This window comes from Protopterus annectens, chromosome 4.part0, assembly GCF_019279795.1.
Source record: "Protopterus annectens isolate FY-2018-M chromosome 4.part0, PAN1.0, whole genome shotgun sequence".
Taxonomy (NCBI): Eukaryota; Metazoa; Chordata; order Ceratodontiformes; family Protopteridae; genus Protopterus; species Protopterus annectens.
The window spans coordinates 388038390-388056448 of NC_056733.1; the positions used below are offsets into that span (position 1 = coordinate 388038390).

An 18059-nucleotide genomic window follows, 5' to 3' on the forward strand; every position below is an offset into this window, starting at 1 on the left:
TGGATGCTCTGTGTACCAGCCTGATTTATGCATCTTTGTGTGGTGGAGTGTCTACATGTGTATATTAGTACATACTCAGTTTTGAAAAGATGCTAACCTAAAGCTTTATACAACAGTGAGAATTTAAACAAGCATACTTGAGCACAATTATTTTACTTTTATTTAGAAAGAATGCAACTAAGCAGAGAGATCTTTACATTTAGGTAATTCTATTTTGGCTTGTGTAATTTCCACAAATGTTAATGTGAAAACCCAAACATATATGGAATCTGAATTGCCAAGTGTTTCAAGCTCAGTATTTCTGAAACTGTACTACAAAAAGAGTTGTGTACTTCATTTTGTGTGAGTGCCAGATCTGATAAAGGACAATACCCTGCTAAACAAATAAACTATTGAAGTACCATATTGTAAAGAGCAGGTCCATTTCAACAGCAGTTCTTTTTAACACATGAGATAATATTCCTTTGTGGAAAAATACGACTACCTATAAAATACAGAGTTCTGCACTTTACTGAATATGCATGCCAGCTGTTACACGGGACAAAGTATCATGCTAAACAAATACAGGAACACTACAACTGCTCTATAAGAAAGAACAGTGATGTTCACGTAGAAGACTCTTTTAAAATGTTTCACCTTTTAAAAATAAGGTGGTATATATAAGAAAGCCATGCAAATGGAAATATGGTACAACAGAATCCTGAAAGAAATGATGCTTATTTTCTGAAATCTGTCACACCATTATTCTTTAAAAAGTGAATGTAGACATACTAATCAGTTTATCTACAAGCCATCACAGGATATCCAACTCACATTATTTGGAAAAAAATGAATATCACTATTGGCGTGTCAAAAACCCTAAAAAACACAAAATAAAATAGTCTCCCTGCACTCCCACCCCCAAACCATACATACCATCTTCACGGTCGCACTACAGTGGACAAAAAGCACTCTACCAGCTCACAATTCAACATATTGCAGTGAAACCCACCACAAGGTTACACTTTCAAACTGCAACTCCTTAGCGGAAAACTCAGCTACAACTCACAGAATCCTGATCAAACACTTATTATAATTTCAAAAGAAAATACTGTTTAAATGTAATAAATATAAAAAAAAAAGTATAAAACAAAGACAGGCATGCCTAAAGGCAGTAGCCAAATGTGCAAGAGTTTTATTTTTTAATTACAAAAATACACCACTGCATAATATATATTAAATGAAAACTAAAACCGTTTTCTGACTTCTTACAGACAGACAAGATGAAATCAGTTAATAAATAAATGCCGCTGAAACCATTTGAAGAGAAGTGTCAGGATAAGATTTCAGGCATCACAGTGTTTGTCTGAGATATGAACTAAATAGGCTTGCCTCAAAAATGTACACAGGTGCTTTAACTGGTTTAAGGCAAACGTTATTATTCTTTCCCAAATAAGGGATCTTAAGGAGCCAAATGGTAAAGGAAAAGATCATCATCTCGGTCATTTTCTGATGGAGAAACCCTTAAGCCCCAAGTTTTAGCAACCATAAATTCAGCAAAAGGAGACTAATGTCTTCATCTGGGATGCTTGATGAAATGCTTACATTCTCCCTCCCTAAGCTTACTGCATGTTACCACTGGAGAAGGATGTCATTCCTAGATGGCTGACAGCAGACATACCCTGGTAAGCAGCACTAACTCACTGCCTACTATAAGGCACTCTCATTTTCTACCACACTGAGAACAGGTAAAGGATAAAGGTGGAAGCACAAAAGAGAGACCTATGAGATGCCTTCTAAAAGCCTACCACAGAACATCTTCGTATTTAGTCAGGTACTAGTAATCCAGTACTTTGTGGAAAACTAATATGTCAAGGACAAAACTCCACTACATTACAGTAGCATCCCTACCATTTCTATGAGAAAAACAATCCTATGCCCACGATCACCAACTGTAAACTTCCCTTCCTAAGGCAAATGGCTTTGTATGTCATTAGCTTAGCCTTCTACCTAGGATTCATTCTCAAGGGATAACGGCAGGGAAGAAACTTCAACTTTGATATATCAGGTGATCAAGAAAATGGGATCATGAATTGATCTCTCACTTGAAAAGAAAGTAGATTTTGCATATCTACGATGGGCTTTAAGAGGAGTATGACCTGGAGTCCTAAGGCATGGACAGAATGTGGAAAAAAAAATGAATATCAAAACTGGTGAGTCAAAAACCCTAAGGAACAAAAAAAATTGTCTCGCTGCAATTACCTTGTGCCTACCAAACTTATGCCAAGCTAGATTCTGTAAGACAGGTGCTCATCTAAGTATACATTTCAGCGACATTCCTTTTTTGGAGCCTTCACTGAGTTCTGTACCTGTTATGCAGCATAAAGCCATGAAGGCTTTAAGCACTAAGCTGTAAAACCAGAGAATGGCACTGCTGTAACACTGGCAGCAGTAGTAGCTACTGTACAAGAAAATCTCAAGCAGTATAGAAAAAAACAGTACATTCATGCACTGAAATGTCATAACCAAGCAGAAACGTATAATGGAAGGCTTAGAAAATGTAAAATTAGAAAAGTAGACAGCATTTTCCTACAAAAACTACATCTGGACAATGTTGGCAAACAAAAACAAAGTGAGACTCTACAGGTAAATGCACTCCTTTATACATACACATGGAATAACAGTGTGGGTAAATTGGCATACTACACTAACGAAATTGATGTTTTTTAATCAGATAAAAATGTCATAACACACCTGGGATTCAGATGATTTAATGATGAAAACTAACTAGCAAAGCAAACCTCAAATTCAAATACCAAAATAAAACATGTTAAATAATCATGAATGAAATCAAAGTTAACTTTATAAAAAGGTTTAGGGTGGAATAAAAGAGGAACCTGAAGAAAATACTAGAATTTAAGATCAGATAAATGGCCCTTTTTGATTTTTTGAAGCTATCCATTGTGGGATAATCTCTCAACCACTGGGTGGGGTGGGAGTCCTAAAGAAGCAGAGCCTAGTGACAAAAGGTACAATCTCCAAAAGACCCTAAAATATCCTAAAATTAATTCTGGGACAGCCAACAACCTAAAGAAGTGTAATACCCTAAAATTCATTCTGGGACAGCCAACAACCTAAAGAAGTGTGTGTGCGTATATATATATATATATATATATATATATATATATATATATATATATATATATGTATATATGTATATATATATATATATATATATATATATATATATATATATATATATATATATATATATGTATGTATGTATGACTTGTTTTCCAATTCTTCCTTTGCTCTTTTAGAATAAAAAGAGAGAGGTTGTTAAGTCCAGTTACTCTGCCAAGTGTTGCCCTTCTCCTGATTTACAAACGGTCTCTGTACTTTTTTTTCCTTATCCTTGACGGTCATCTACACCTTTCTAAGTAAGCAGACTGAGGTGTTCCTCTTCATCTTTTACAATCCTCCTTAACCCTTTATAATACTGCATGAGCTGCCTCCTTTATGGTACTACTTCTCTACTCATCTGCCCTCCTCATGTCTTCCCAAACTTCTTCCTTTATAATACTCCAATAATATCTCCATTTCTTTGCTCTCATCCTACTCTCCAAGAAACATGTTTTACAACCTTACTATCTACACATAATCAGCTCTACTATAATGCTAGAAATTGGTCTTTGTGACCAAAACTAGCTCTTTTTCCATGGCCAGTATGAACATTATCTGGTGTTGACTTTCAGCCAATGAAGCCCTAACTCATACAGCCCTCACCCTATCCACCTGTAAAACATGATACTGGTGATTCTCCCTTTCCAGGTCACAATGATTCCTTTTGCTTAAATGTTTGCAGGTCAGATAACTCAGTTACTCTGTTTACTCTGACCGCCTCAGATAAAGGAATTAACCAATACACCTCAAAGACTGGAGTCTTCCAACACAGCCACTATTTTTATGTCCATACCATGACTTTATTACTGGTCTGCTAGTTATCTGGATTTTTTTTTTTATGTTTCATTCATCCACTGACGGGATAGAACATAGACCCAGAAGGACAATTTTCATGCTTACCACCTCAGGGTTTACAACTAGATAACGAAGGATACAATGTAATATAAGAAGCTGTTTACACAGGAAGTTACATTAAGAAAATAGTAATACAATTAAATATGCAAAGCCTTAGTTAGTGCAAGGTTGACAGTAGGTTGCTAAACTTCTTACAGCAAGAGTACACAGTTTAGCGAAGGCATTTATATCATACAATTAGTACTAAATAATAAATATTCCACAAAATTATGAAAACTACTAAAAGCACACTATTTTACAGTGAGATATCTACATCTGGAAAAGGAGAGTAGTAGAGGAAGGATTTTTGTGTGCAATGGAGAGACAGGAAAATGCAGACATGATGGGGTTGGGAGGGGGAGGAAGTTGAAAGCTGAGTGAGGAAAGTTTTAGGAGACTAAATTTTTGTGTCTAAGTAGAGCAGGAAGGAGTTAGAAAGTGGAGGTGCATAAAGAGAAGCATTTGGGGGTGGCAGTAAGTTTGTTCAATTTATATTTCTCTGATCTCTGAAGTAGCGCAGGAATGACAAAAGGAAGGTCAGCTTGGATGGATCTGGGACGGAGGGGCTGTGTGTGTGTGTGTGTGTGTGTGTGTGTGTGTGTGTGTATATAAAGTGTTGGGTTTGTGGCAACTAGAGTCAGTTCGACATCTTAAATGTGAGGAGAAATGAGAATTACTTGCACTGGATAGTCTCAACAGGTTGTCAGTCTACCAACATTCCATTTTTGCACCCAATACTTATACTGCCAAGGGGCTTACCACTGTCTCTCTCTTCCTGCTGCCCAGTCTCATTTTTCCTACTTCTTCAAAGTCACATCTCTCCATCACCTATTACTTCTCCCTCCAGTCCTTCTTTTATATGGACACAATGACCCAGCTGCCAAATTTCTTAAACCTATATCTCTATTACTCCAACCAAAAGCATCACCCAGCACATGGATATCCAAGTTTCTGGTGTTGTTGAACACTTCTCTAAATCTAATGAACCGTACCCTCCTTTTTTCTGACCGACCCTTCCCTTGTCCATTTCACTCATGTCATCCATTGCATTACTGAAGCTCTTCTCTCATTAGCAGACATTTTTACTAATGTCTTTCTGCCAGTTTTCTCTACTTTCTTGGTCCTTTCCTTCACGTTTTCTTATTCCTTCTGCCGTTTTAAACTCATCAAATGACTATCGGTTCTATCCTATCCTCTTCTGATAGTTTCCAATTCTCTTCCTTGTCCATACAATGCTGATCTCATCAATTCCCATGCCAACTTTCCCCCCTCTCGCCATACTGTCTCTATAATCCTCTCCCTTGCTCTTTACCAATTCATAATACCCTGCAGCTATTTCCTTCATCTTTTGCCATCTTATTCCAACTTCTCTAAACAGTATTATCTCTCTCCCTCTCCCACCTCTATTTCTTTCTCCCTTTAAAGAAACAATCATCCTAATAAGTCTGATTAGCCCATCTATTAGTAACATGGTCCCTTGCAGACCAACGAAAAGTCAACCCCTACTGAACAACTCCAATCATTCCAAACTCTGCACAACACATCCATAATCCTCACTACTTATTATCTACCCCCAGAATTCTGCCTGCAGCTGAAATGCCTAAGCCTTTCTTTTTATGAAATGCTACCCTTGGAGGAGGTAACCCTTCTGAAAGTGTTACCATATCCTTAGACACCTACAAAGTGCAACTGTCTCTGTTGTCTTTTATGCCATCTCTTCTAAGATAAAGTCTGCAAGGCCATTTTTAAGAAATGGACCACTATGTCTGACTGCCCTTTACTTTTTTGACATGTCTGGCCAGTATGTGGTGAAAGATGAACCTGAGATTATCTGAGTTTGACCAAGAGCCTCCTTCTTTCCTGCCTCCTTAACCACTGCCTCTTAGAATAGGTCCCATATTACTAGCACTCCTACCCAGTCAACATTAGGCTGATCATCCCTATTCCAGTGTGCCAGCCACTATCTGTCCCAAGACCACCTACACTACTCCTGACCACTCATTCCCCCAAGCCCTATTGCTTCCCTTCCTTCAAGTACAAGATTCTGTCTGGAAAAGAGGAGAGGGGAGCAAAAGCACATATAAGACACAGATCAGATCAATGCCTACCAGGGCGTAGCTTAAGACAATTATGAGAAAGGTAATGAAAATTAAATAAGACACTGGAAAAGAAAGGGGCTACCAAAGTGAAGAAGAAGGGAAATGGACTACAATACACCACTACAGCAATCAAGGTGACAATACAAATAAGGATATTGTAGATCATAATTTTCAACACTATGATTCTTACAGGAATAGTAGAAGTCCAGCTGGCAGAACAGAGCAATCCATCTCTAGATAAGTGGAAGAATGTAAGCATCTGAAAAAATAGTTGGTGCAAGTCAGTCAAAATTGATAACTAAGGTCTGGCTAATCAAGGCTTGATAATTAGAAGAGGTTCTGGGGAAGCCAGCCAGGAAATGAAGGGAGTAAGGGTGTGATGTTGTCAAGCCCAGCCTCATGGTTGATGGAAAATGATCAATTCCTGTTCCAGAAGTCCTCTCTGCATGAAGATCCAGAAATACATCTATGTACAAAAGGAAATAAAGGAACAACAAGCACAGCCAAGGGCTGCATGCACTGTATATAAGCTGCAAGGTTTACAAAGTGTACCCCAGCAACTAACCTCTGCACATATGGCACTGCATTCTGCCTTCAAGAAAAAAATAGAGGATATGAGCATACAAAATCAGCTAGACCCTGCAGGATAACTGCCACAATTTTCCTCTCTTCCCCCTTCCTCCTCCTGGAGTCCTCTAGCACCACGAGTTAATTGTTCTCGTAGAGAGAGCTTCCAAATTATAACAATTCCTGAAAGTGCTTGTGAAACTGAGTTAGGAATGATTATTAATTGGAACATCACGGAATTGCTTAATTGAACTGAAGAACTGAATGAGTTCACCACATGATGAGGTCTGGTTGTGAGACATGCAGACCTTGTTTGCCAATGTGCTACATTTGTTCTTCTGAGATAAATGTATGAGACAAAAACAATATGCCCTAAGAGAAAGTGGGAGTATTATGTTGTACTATTTTATGCCGGTCTGTCGTATATGTACCCTGCCATTCACTAGCACTGTTGCAATGAAGAAAAGCCTTCAAGCATATGCAAGATCATCTCTATCAAAAGGGGGCTTGCAAGACTCATCTTACTTGCTACACCTGTCATGTCTCACATACAACATACAAGCCCTCGAGAAGGCAAAATTAGTTCATTCACATGACACAGGAACAAAGGCACCCTAGGCAAAGCCACAATGAGGGGGGAGAATCAGAAAGGCCACCAGATGGAAGAAGGAAGTGAAGTCACATGTAGTACATAAGATGCCCCTCCTCACCAAATCACCAATTAATAAAAGGGGCGTGGGGTAGCCAATGAGGAACTTGTAACAGCCAGTCTACAAGGGGAACTCAAACAGCAGGTTTCAACAGATTAAAGGGACTACATGACAGAACTGTAAAGGAAGTAAGTCAGCAAGAGAAGAGAGAACAGTGAACAGGGAGTCAAGGAGAAAGAAAAGGAATTATTCAAGAAGCAAGCATAAAGCAAATTTAAAAGAACTACAGCTAAACTGAAAATAAGGATGGGAGGAGACGGTAAAACAAAAGATGGGCGAATAGAGCAAAATGTAAAGCAAGCAGGTTGAAATGCAGATCAGAGAATTAGAAGGCAAGGATGACTGCTGATGAAAAGAGAATAAGGTGGAGCCTAGACTACTCTGAAGACGAGATCCAAGAGAAACAGAGAAAGACCAAGAAAAAAGATATGACGAGGTTATGGGAACTTTTCTCCTTGTTGCAAAGGATACGCAAGAGGTGAAGATACCAGATATATGACCATAAGACAAATGAAGGGGTTCAAGCTACATGGTACTAACAAAAAAAAAAGTAAAGATGTAAGAGAAGAAAAGAGAGGCATCAGAATGGGAGGAGGAGACACAGAGAAGGAAGGGGTAAAGTAGGAGTAAATGAAAGAACTGAATAAAATGGCCAAGATGGAAACAGAAGACAAAGGGAGTAAAAAGTAACAATTAAGCCACTATGAAACTGAAATATCAGAACAGTGTAAAGGGGTATGCATTGTGTAGTAAAATATTATGGAGGAGGCAACAGTTTTAACAGGAAAATAGCACAGGCCATGTTCATAGGGCAGGAGAAACAAAGAAAAGGGAGGACTGAAAGAATGAAGAGAAAACGGAGATGAATCTTAAGTGGGGAAAGAAGGAGCAAGGAAAACCACAAAATACCTTTTAGGTATAAATAGCAGATCCCTAACTTACAATTGTGTGCTCTCCTTCATACTGGTGCATTTGCTGTAAGGCAGCCATTGTGTAAACTTCAGGAATACTAGAATCCCTTGGTGTGCACTTGATGCGACATACAGTGATATGGATTCTCTGCTGCTTATAATGCACACTGGAACATTTCCAAGTCAGCAATGGTCAGACTACATTGTGGTTTAGGCCAACAATGATGGGTAGTGACTTTTAGCAGTAAAGTACAAAAGGGGAAGGCCAAGCCAGGGAGACACATGTAAGGCCAAAGCATCAAAGAGTTAACTGAACCTTAAGATGGGGCACAGGAAACACAATGGGGATATGGCAAAAAGAAAAGAGCAGCTGGGAAGGCAGCAGGTCAGAAGCTTGGCAAGGGTCCCAGAGGGAGAAAACAAGTATAAAACGTGCAGACAGAAAGGACAACTAATACAATACTAGTCTATAGATGGCCAAAGCAGTGGATGACACTAAGGGAAGCCAGCTCTGAAAAGAACCTAAAAAAAAGGCATAAACTGTACAGCAGCTGTAATCAGATGTAAAGCATTTGTAATATCTGATCTTTTCCTCCACAAAATTAAAGGAAGGAAATTAAACTTTGTTAATGGCATTACTGAGTATATAAGCTACTATGTACAAAATGAAAGAAAATGTTCATAGTAAATGCTGAATACTTCTTTTAACATTCTTGACATGAACAAAGGGTAAAAAAAAAAAAAAGTATGGCAGCTAAGACATACAAATAAGAAAGTTGCAATTAATATCTGGATTTTTTTTTTACAATGGAGGAAAAGAACTATGGAAAGGAGCCAATAAGAAAAAAAAAATGATGTGGCTCCCCAAATAATCTGCCCAAAGAAAGCCATCAACACCAAGCTGCTCAAAGTAGCTCATGCTGAAAAGGAGTGACATGAATCTTACTTATGCTAATGTTTCCCTGTCGATCACAGACAGGTTCATTCCTGTTGAAGAATTTAGTTATGAATATTATACAATGAAAATATTACGAGAAATGGTTAATTATATGACAGAACAGATCAAAAAGGAAGGTCAGAGAGATGAAGGAGGAATTCAGGGCATTAGGACATGTACAACCTCACAGCAAAAGGTTCTCTGGTTCGATCCTTGGCTGGGGTGCCTTCTGTACGGAATCTGCATGTCCTCCCTGTGGTCGCATGGGTTTCCTCCAGGTGCTCCAGTTTCCTCCCACATCCCAAAGACATGCTGTAGCTGGATTGGACACTCTAAATTAGTCCTAGGCATGAGTACATGCGTGTGTGTGTGCCTCCTGTGGAAGGCTGGGCGCTGGGCTTGGAACTCAGACACCGTAAAACTCCACTGCTAATCATGAGCGGACAGGTGATCCACTGTGGCGACCCCTAACTGGGAAAAAATGAAAGAAGAAGGACATGTACAACACACCTAACTACCTATACAGATACTAATAATAAAGTATGACAAGCATGCAATGGCTGTACACACTTGGGCAAATCAAAAATCTAAACACCCACTACCTTCACCCAACTGGCCCATTTGTTCCATCACAGGGGTTGAAAACAGGCATCTCTGGCCTACATGACAGCCCTACCACTCATTCATTCATGCCCAGTGTGCCTTATTAGCCCATTCATTCCCAATACAGCAAGATTAAGGTGGTGGGGTGTGAGCCAACTTACTGGATCAGTGGCAAAATATACCCTCCCCATTGAAGCGTCTCCTGCTAGCATGGAAGCTTGCTGAGCTCAGCTTCCATGCTGCTGGAAACACAGCTGGCTGTACACAATGTGTGTGCATGTTATACATACATACATACATACACACAAACACATGCTCCCATTTGCAGAGAAACACACGTGTGCATATATTACGAGATATATATGTATACACACGTGTGTGTGTATTAGGCCAGCACACAAACACATATATAGATATATACAGTACATGGAACGGACGGCCATGGTGGTGCAGCGGTTAGCATTGCCACCTCACAGCAAGAGGTTCTCCGGTTTGATCCTCAGCTGGGGTGCCTTCTGTGTGGAGTCTGCATGTCCTCCCTGTGGTCGCGTGGGTTTCCTCCGGGTGCTCCGGTTTCCTCCCACATCCTAAAGACATGCTGTAGGTGGATTGGACACTCTAAATTGGCCATAGGTGTGAGTGCGTGCGTGTGCCTTCTGTGGAAGGTTGGGCGCCGGGCTGGCAACTCAACACCGTAAAATTCCACTGCCAATCATGAGCAGCCAGGTGATCCGCTGTGGCGACCCTTAACTGGGAAAAGCTGAAAGAAGAAGAAGATATACAGTACATGGAACACAAGGAATATGCACACATTTGTAAACATAATCAATAACATGATATAACTTCATCCACAGCAGCCAAGATCAAGAAGTGAAGTAAAGAAAAGTTGCATAACCAGCAATTACTGAAATATAAATATAATACTAAAAGCCAAAAGTTGGTCATTGTATAGTCCAAAATAAAGTGATCAACACAAAACTCATATGATTTCTTTGCAGTTAGCTGATGTCACTAAGTTTATAGCAGCAAAGTATTTTTCAATGGAAACAGAGCAAACCTATACATCTTTGGGACAAATGTGATTTCCCTGGGCAAAGAATACTATCAAACATGATGACAAGGTGAGACATTAAAAAAACGCCCATTTTATGTTCAAAATAAAATGTACAGCTAAAAGTAGATAAACATGCAATGGCAAACACTCCTCTAAACTGAGACTCTTAGTAACAATAATTATCTAATAACTTGAGAAAACTCCACAGCAAGGGAGGTGTAACATACAGAAAGTAACATCAAAATCCCATTTTAATGTGATCCAGTCAGTTAGGGGTAAACTTGTAATTTGCACAAATGTAATCTGGAAACTTATAATGCACTTCAAAAGAAAGCCAGTGGTATGAGAGTTTTTCTTCTATACCGACAACAAGTAGGTTCACAGGGATATGCGTATTTGCAAGGCATACAGTCCAGCAAACCACGAAAGATCTAACTGCTGAAATGCCTAGCCTCTACTGAGGTTAAAAGTCTGATACTTAAACTTTTAGAGCTGGCTCATGTCACAGGAAAAAGATCCTTTACCGAATATAACAAAGTTGGCAGCCTGGGAGGTAAAAACCCACCAAATGTAATTATTCTACCCTGCTCTTTAGTTCTACAATCAACAGATTAGCTAGACATACTCAACAAATTAGCTAAACATACCTCATTATGAAGGATTTAAAAACAAACTTTTACCATTTATAATTCAACATTCTTTTCTAATTTTAGCTACTGTATTTTTCTGTCCCTATTCTCTTTAATGACATTAAATTTATATGTCATCCTATCAAAGGCTTCAAGTTTAGATACTTATTTCACTGCAGCAAGTAAGAGATGTTCATGCCAGTTCCCACCTCTGTTTTAGGAAATATTACAGGTCTAAAGGTGAAGATTCCTTCTTATAGTGTTATTACCTTCCAGAGACGCATTAGAATAATGTAAGGTCTCTAATACAATCACAGACAAACGCTTGAATTTGCTGGGCTTTTGTTCTTAAAGGGTACCATATGCAATGCAAACTATCGCAGCCAAACAAAATCTATTATAATACAGTGGAAGTAAGATGGCCATCTTGCCAGCCTTCTCAATGCTTTAATAAGTAATTTACATGCACATGCCTAATGAGCTCTTGTGATCAGTTTAAGAATACACTGATTTACGTCTAGTTATGGGAAGACAGGTTTCACTCACCTATGGATCTCTACAGGATGCAGCAGTCTAGCTATTCCCAGTGTACTTTTCGTGCACATTATCCTTACTATTTGTCACAGAGAATCTACTCATGTTCCTCATTCATTAAATGTAGGTCATCATTACTGAACTTCGGAACTCTCTCACACAAACACAAGCAAACACACTAAACAAAGTAATAGCTACGACTGCTACCATGGCTCATCTCCATAAAGAAAAAATTAAACCAAAAACTGTGAAGGGAAATATGAGACAATAAATGAAAACTAATGGAAAATTACCTGGTAAAAACCTTCCTCCTTTGTATATATGTATCGCTAAGGCTGCATCAACATTCTCTTTCCTGACCACATCTTCCACTTCTGAGGCATGCTGAAAAGCTGTAGCTTCTTTTAGTATGCATGTGTGTCCTGCTTCTTCTATATGTTTCCTAGAGACGTGGTACACAGAAATGAGATAGAAACTAACAATTAGTAACAGTTAAATACACAACTGTATATATTTTGATCAAGCTTTGCTGCAACACAGTTAATATTCCTTAAAAACAATAGTACTATATATAACAGTTTGTGGAAACCATGCAGAAATGTAGCCTCACTGAATCACAGAAAACACAACATAAGAGGAGTAAGTGATATACTTGTGCTCCTTACCATTGATGAAATCCCTCTGAAGATGTAGTCATGGTCTTTTTTAAAGGCAAAATTGAGTTGTAGGTAAATCAGTTACTGCAAAATGTACTTTATCAAACCAAACTATCTACAACTTTTCTTCTATTTTTAATATTTTCAGTCATAAGCTTAGCCTGTCACAGTCGAAAGATGTATGTGGTTATCACACTGATAGTAAAACAATTCATCTGAGTGAAACAGTTAAGTTTACGTATGAACCCAAATTTTATGAAAAAATATTGCTCTCTATTAACTTTGCAATATTACTGCTTGAAAGTAAAAACATCATTCTACAACTCTGGTGTATTTCAGTTTTATGTTTTAAGAATCTTATGTTCTACTACAATTTAATTGCAATAGACTTTTTTGTCCAATTGAGACGAGGTGTGGTGGGATTCCAGAACACCTTGCATCTGCTGCAAAACCTTTATGACAAGCCTGTACCAGGTATAATGAATATCATGGCGGATTCTCCATTTATATGCCTCACCTCAACACATCTACACCAAGTTACACAAATGTGCAAAATAATCCATATTCAATGATGCTGTCAAAGTATGACAACAAATCCTGGAGTCTCGTTCACCAGCTAAAACACTTTGCCAAACTGAGGAGCCACTTTCAGTGAAGAATGTGGACCTCTAACTGCACACTGCATCCCTCAGGGACTCTTACATTACACATGTGCAACCTTATTAAGCTGTGAATGGAACCATTTCCTTCTCCAACACCTTCTCTATGCCAAGTATACCTCTCAACTGACAGATTTTCACAGAATGTCCAGATTTTTGGTTCATATTTTTCGTTTGTTCCTCATAAAATTTGTGGTTTTCTGGCAAATCACTGGGATGATTTGAGGACTGAAGTCACTAAATAATGGCATACATTTGAGTTTAAGCCTTCAAATCCTTCAGAAAATATATGTTAAAGCAAACTGTCTAGCAACTTTCAGAGCTTTTAAGAGCAATATTTAAAATATGTCCGTATTTTTAGGCTTTTGTCCCCCCATTCTGTCAGGCTTTGTCCAGATTTCTTGCACTAAGAAGTTGAGAGGTATGGTGCCAGCCTCTACCCCTCACCTATCAGGAGTCAGAGTCTTTATAAAGCCCTCTCACACATCTGATGGTAAATCAGTGCTCTCATTCAGCCTCCATAGCACAGACTGTAGTCTGCAGCATTCTGCCTTGCACACTTTCAGTAACTGAAATCCAATCACCAGAACAATGTCAGCCATCAAAGTCCTTCACTCCAACTAAAATGCCATCAGTCAAACAGCCCTCTAATCCTGACAGCCCACAAGACAGCCATCAATGAGTCTCAATTAACAAGCAGTAAATCACAGCACCATTTCCACCCAGTGGTTCTCCCCCTTACATGTCAGTGACCATCCAGACCCTTTGCTAGCCCAAAGCAGCACACAGCACTGGACTCTTTCCAAATGTGTACCACGCCACATTCTTGAAATGTCACTTCCCTATGCAAATAAGTACAGAATTCTATTTACCTGTGACAATGTAGGACATCTGCTTTGCACATTGTAGTAGAAACCCTCTTAAATACTTTGGAGGATGTGTCTCCTTACCCTGTCCTTCTCCAACATCCTCAGCTAGAGACAGGGATGCCACAAAACCAGTATTCATGGATCTCAAGACAAGGTCTCTACTTGTGAAGATATGCCAATATTAAAATTTGAAAAAAGGACTTTTAGAAACAAAAACAAATAAACAAACAATATACAGCACATCAGAAAAAGTACCAACAATTAACTTTTTATATTTAATACTTAGTAGCAAGCCAGCCAAGTTCTATGCCTTCTGTGGAAATAGAGAAAAGAGGACATTAACAACATATCTTTTTTCCCCAAAAGAATGCTATAGTCTCAGGGAAACGGGAGATACTGACAGAAATTAAAATGGAAAGATAACTGTTCGTCAATGCTGGCTCGTGATGCAAACTCCTTAATCCTCCTCATCATATATACAAAGTAGCCAGTATCTTTATGTTTTGATACAAATTTAAGTGCCTGTTAGCTTCAAATATTGTTAGTCCACACTATCAGCCTATATTAGGCGTGGTGTGTTATTGTTACAGCCTTTATAAATTCACGGCATTTAGCAAGGGTTATTTGTGAAAATCCTCTTTTTCATGTTAACATAGATGTTTGTTTACCTACTGGCTTATTCAAGATTGTAATTTGTTTATTTTCATATAAACCTCTGCTATATCTTGGACAACAGGCTGCAAAGTTGACATTGGTTTTGTTGATATAGAAAATAGACTGCCTACAGGTGTACAAGACTGCACAATCCCCAGGGTTGGAAAATGTGCCCTTTCCCTGGTATTCTGCAATCTCTGAGTTATTATATATAATTAGGAGATGTACAATACAAAACAGCTTGCCCCACCCCCCAACAAAAAACAGTGTGTTACTGTTTCATGCTCTGAAGTTAAGCCTCTGAGCATGTGTGATAAGCAAGCCAGGAGAAAAGGTTTCTAATCTCAGATGGAAGCTTGTTCAAAGACATGGCAAGGAAATGGCAAGGGCTTTGTCACCAATATTAAAATGAGTCTCATGCACTTTAAGCATATGCTGAGTTGACAACGTAAGATCCCCATCAAGTATAAGCCAAGCAATTAAATCTGGTAAAGTAGTGTGTGAATTTGGTGAAAAAGCTTGTGTTAAGGTTTGGTTGTGCCATACAGCAATGAGCAGTGGAAGGCAACCCTAAAACAAATTTTGCACTATTAATATAGGTTTAATCTACTTCAGTTAGTGAATGCTTCCTCATGTTACCCATTACTAGTATCCCACATAATAGTTTAGGGAAGCAGTATAACAGGTGACGGGTAAGGGTTAATTCAGTACTCTGTCAAGTTTTATGTTAACATCCTTTACCCATGTTTCTACATGAATTCTGCATGAATTCTGAAGCAGATATGTATATAAATGGTGATACCAAAATATTTACAGTGGTGTACATAATCACTATGTCAAGAAGATTCTTTTATTCTATCAGAGATAAATTTAAGGTGCATTTTTTGAGAATGTTGTCCAAAGAATACCAATTTAATGTTCTTTTCATTCAGCAGCAACTGGTTTCTCACAAATTAATTAAATGATGTGAAGCCCTTCTATGGCTTGTCTGTAATATTAATTGTCAAAACATTTCAATATCTGCACACCTTCTCTACACCTGAGCATTTTATTGTTGAAAAATGCAAAAAAGTTGTCCAAGAATTGATCCTTGGGCACTCCAAGATGTACTGTGTAACTCCTTAAGTAGGTTCTCCAGGTGAGTTTGTATTTTACTATAGTGATACCTACTGAACTTGTTGAAAACACATTTACTTTGTTAACTGTAAATAGAACTCCAATCCAATGGACCATTTTCAGGTTCAGCCCAGGGGAAGAGAAGAAAAAAAAAAAAAACATTTTTACATATGGAGTTCAGACAGGTACAGTCAAGAGATTGTATCATATAAACATGCAGATGTCAGGTTTTTTTTTACAAAGTCTGTAATATCAATTGCGGCTAAAAGATTTTTTTTATTTTATTTGTATTCCAGGGTAGAGAACAGATCTCCATGGGCCCTTTTCATACTCAGCATGGGAGTAGTGTCTGGTTAAGTGACTTGCTCAGAGTCACACATTTAGGCAAATCTTGAACCATTGGACCACAGGAAACTGCCCATTAGCAGCTACTTAATCCTCTAAGTCAACTTCCAGACACATTAAGAATGATAAACAATACATAAATTTAGTGGCATAAAATACACCCGCTGTTAGTTTTCAAACTATTTATAATAGTAATGTCAGTTCCATATAAGGAAAATACAAATTTATTATACTGTTCATGGGCTTGACAGGAACAGGAAGAAGAAAAATATGATGAGAAATTGGGTCATATAGAAGAAAAAAGGATGGAGGATAAGGCAATGTATAGAAGAAGTCTATGGTATATCCAGAAGGAGGAAGAGGAAGGAGAGGAGACGAGGTTTGTTATATAATATCTAAGGAAGTTTACATGTAAGAGTTATGATCACAAATGTTAAAAAAATAAAAAAACAGCTTGCTTTTGTTTATCGCATCACTTTTTACAATGATATTTTGGTAACCCCGGAATGCAAAGATTGTCTGTAGGTGACTGTCACCGTTGATTTGACATGTACAAAATGGCCAAGGTCAATCTCTGCAAGCTTTGTACGTGTTGTGGCCTGCAAGCAATTTTTACCAACTATGTGAACTGACTGTAATGCATAAGCTGTAGATGAAATAATTTTCAAGATCTTTGGTAGCAGATTCAGTGTGCTTAAGGGTCTATAATGTTCTAATTTTTGAAAGTCTCCAAGGAGAGTGCTGATGCCTTTCCAAAAGGCTGCAGAGTCTTTGATGTGTCTGTTTTAGAGACTGATGTCGACAGTCCACCTCTAACTGTCGCACTGCTGCATTTGCTGTGTAGATATCTACATATATTCCTTGTGCACTGCTAAAGCCACTGCCTATGACTTGGACTTCTACTTCATCTTAAATATTTCAACTGATAAGGCAGTCCTTATAGATCAAATATTAGGAAAATTTTAAACAGATAAGAAAAAGAAATCCGCTGATGCTTATAACAAGTGTCATTCTACTTGGCATAAGAACACGCATCAGCAAACTTGTTAAGAGCTTAAGGGAACAGATAAAAAATTCAAAGCTGACTATGAACTTAAGAGACACTAAAACCATGAAAAACTACGCATCTTTAAAGATTCACAGATATTCCAAAACCAGTGAATCTCATGACCATTCCTGCTTAGCCAGTACCCTCCTTCAGGCAGCATCATCTTTCTCCAGGACAACCCATCAGTCAATCGTAGAGTACAGTTCTGGTACCCATCTAGTCATCTAGCTTATGTTTAAACGAAGACAGTGAGTTAGACTGCTTTACATGCAGACTAAGTTTCTTCCAGAGGTTTGTGAGTATCTGGGCTATAAACATATCCTTCCACTGTGTTTTGTTTATCTGGTGGTGGAGATTTAGGTCTATGGTTCTAGTACTGTTGGAAATATCATACTGAAGGAGAAACTGGAGGTCCAGGACAATCAGGTATCTAATGCCACTAAAGAAACTCCAAACAGCATGTGCCCATGCAGCCAAAATGGGAACCAAGAAAAACAAGGCTTACTTAGGATGCAACCACAAACCAGTATATTCCAAGTAAAATGCAAGTCATTTGTTAAAATGAAACCAACATATATTTTAACATACAAGAAATTCATTACAAACAGAACC

General features: G+C 38.3%; 1 protein-coding gene across 2 annotated transcripts in view; it reads right to left on the minus strand.

Annotated features, from left to right (window-relative positions):
• Positions 1–18059, minus strand: part of GLT1D1 (glycosyltransferase 1 domain containing 1) — a 1067503-nt gene that overhangs the window by 1004751 nt on the left and 44693 nt on the right. For both annotated transcript variants that reach the window (XM_044068342.1, XM_044068341.1), the window contains exon 2: positions 12394–12542. In XM_044068342.1, coding sequence (XP_043924277.1) covers positions 12394–12542 — 149 coding nt within the window. The remainder of the gene's footprint in view (positions 1–12393; positions 12543–18059) is intronic.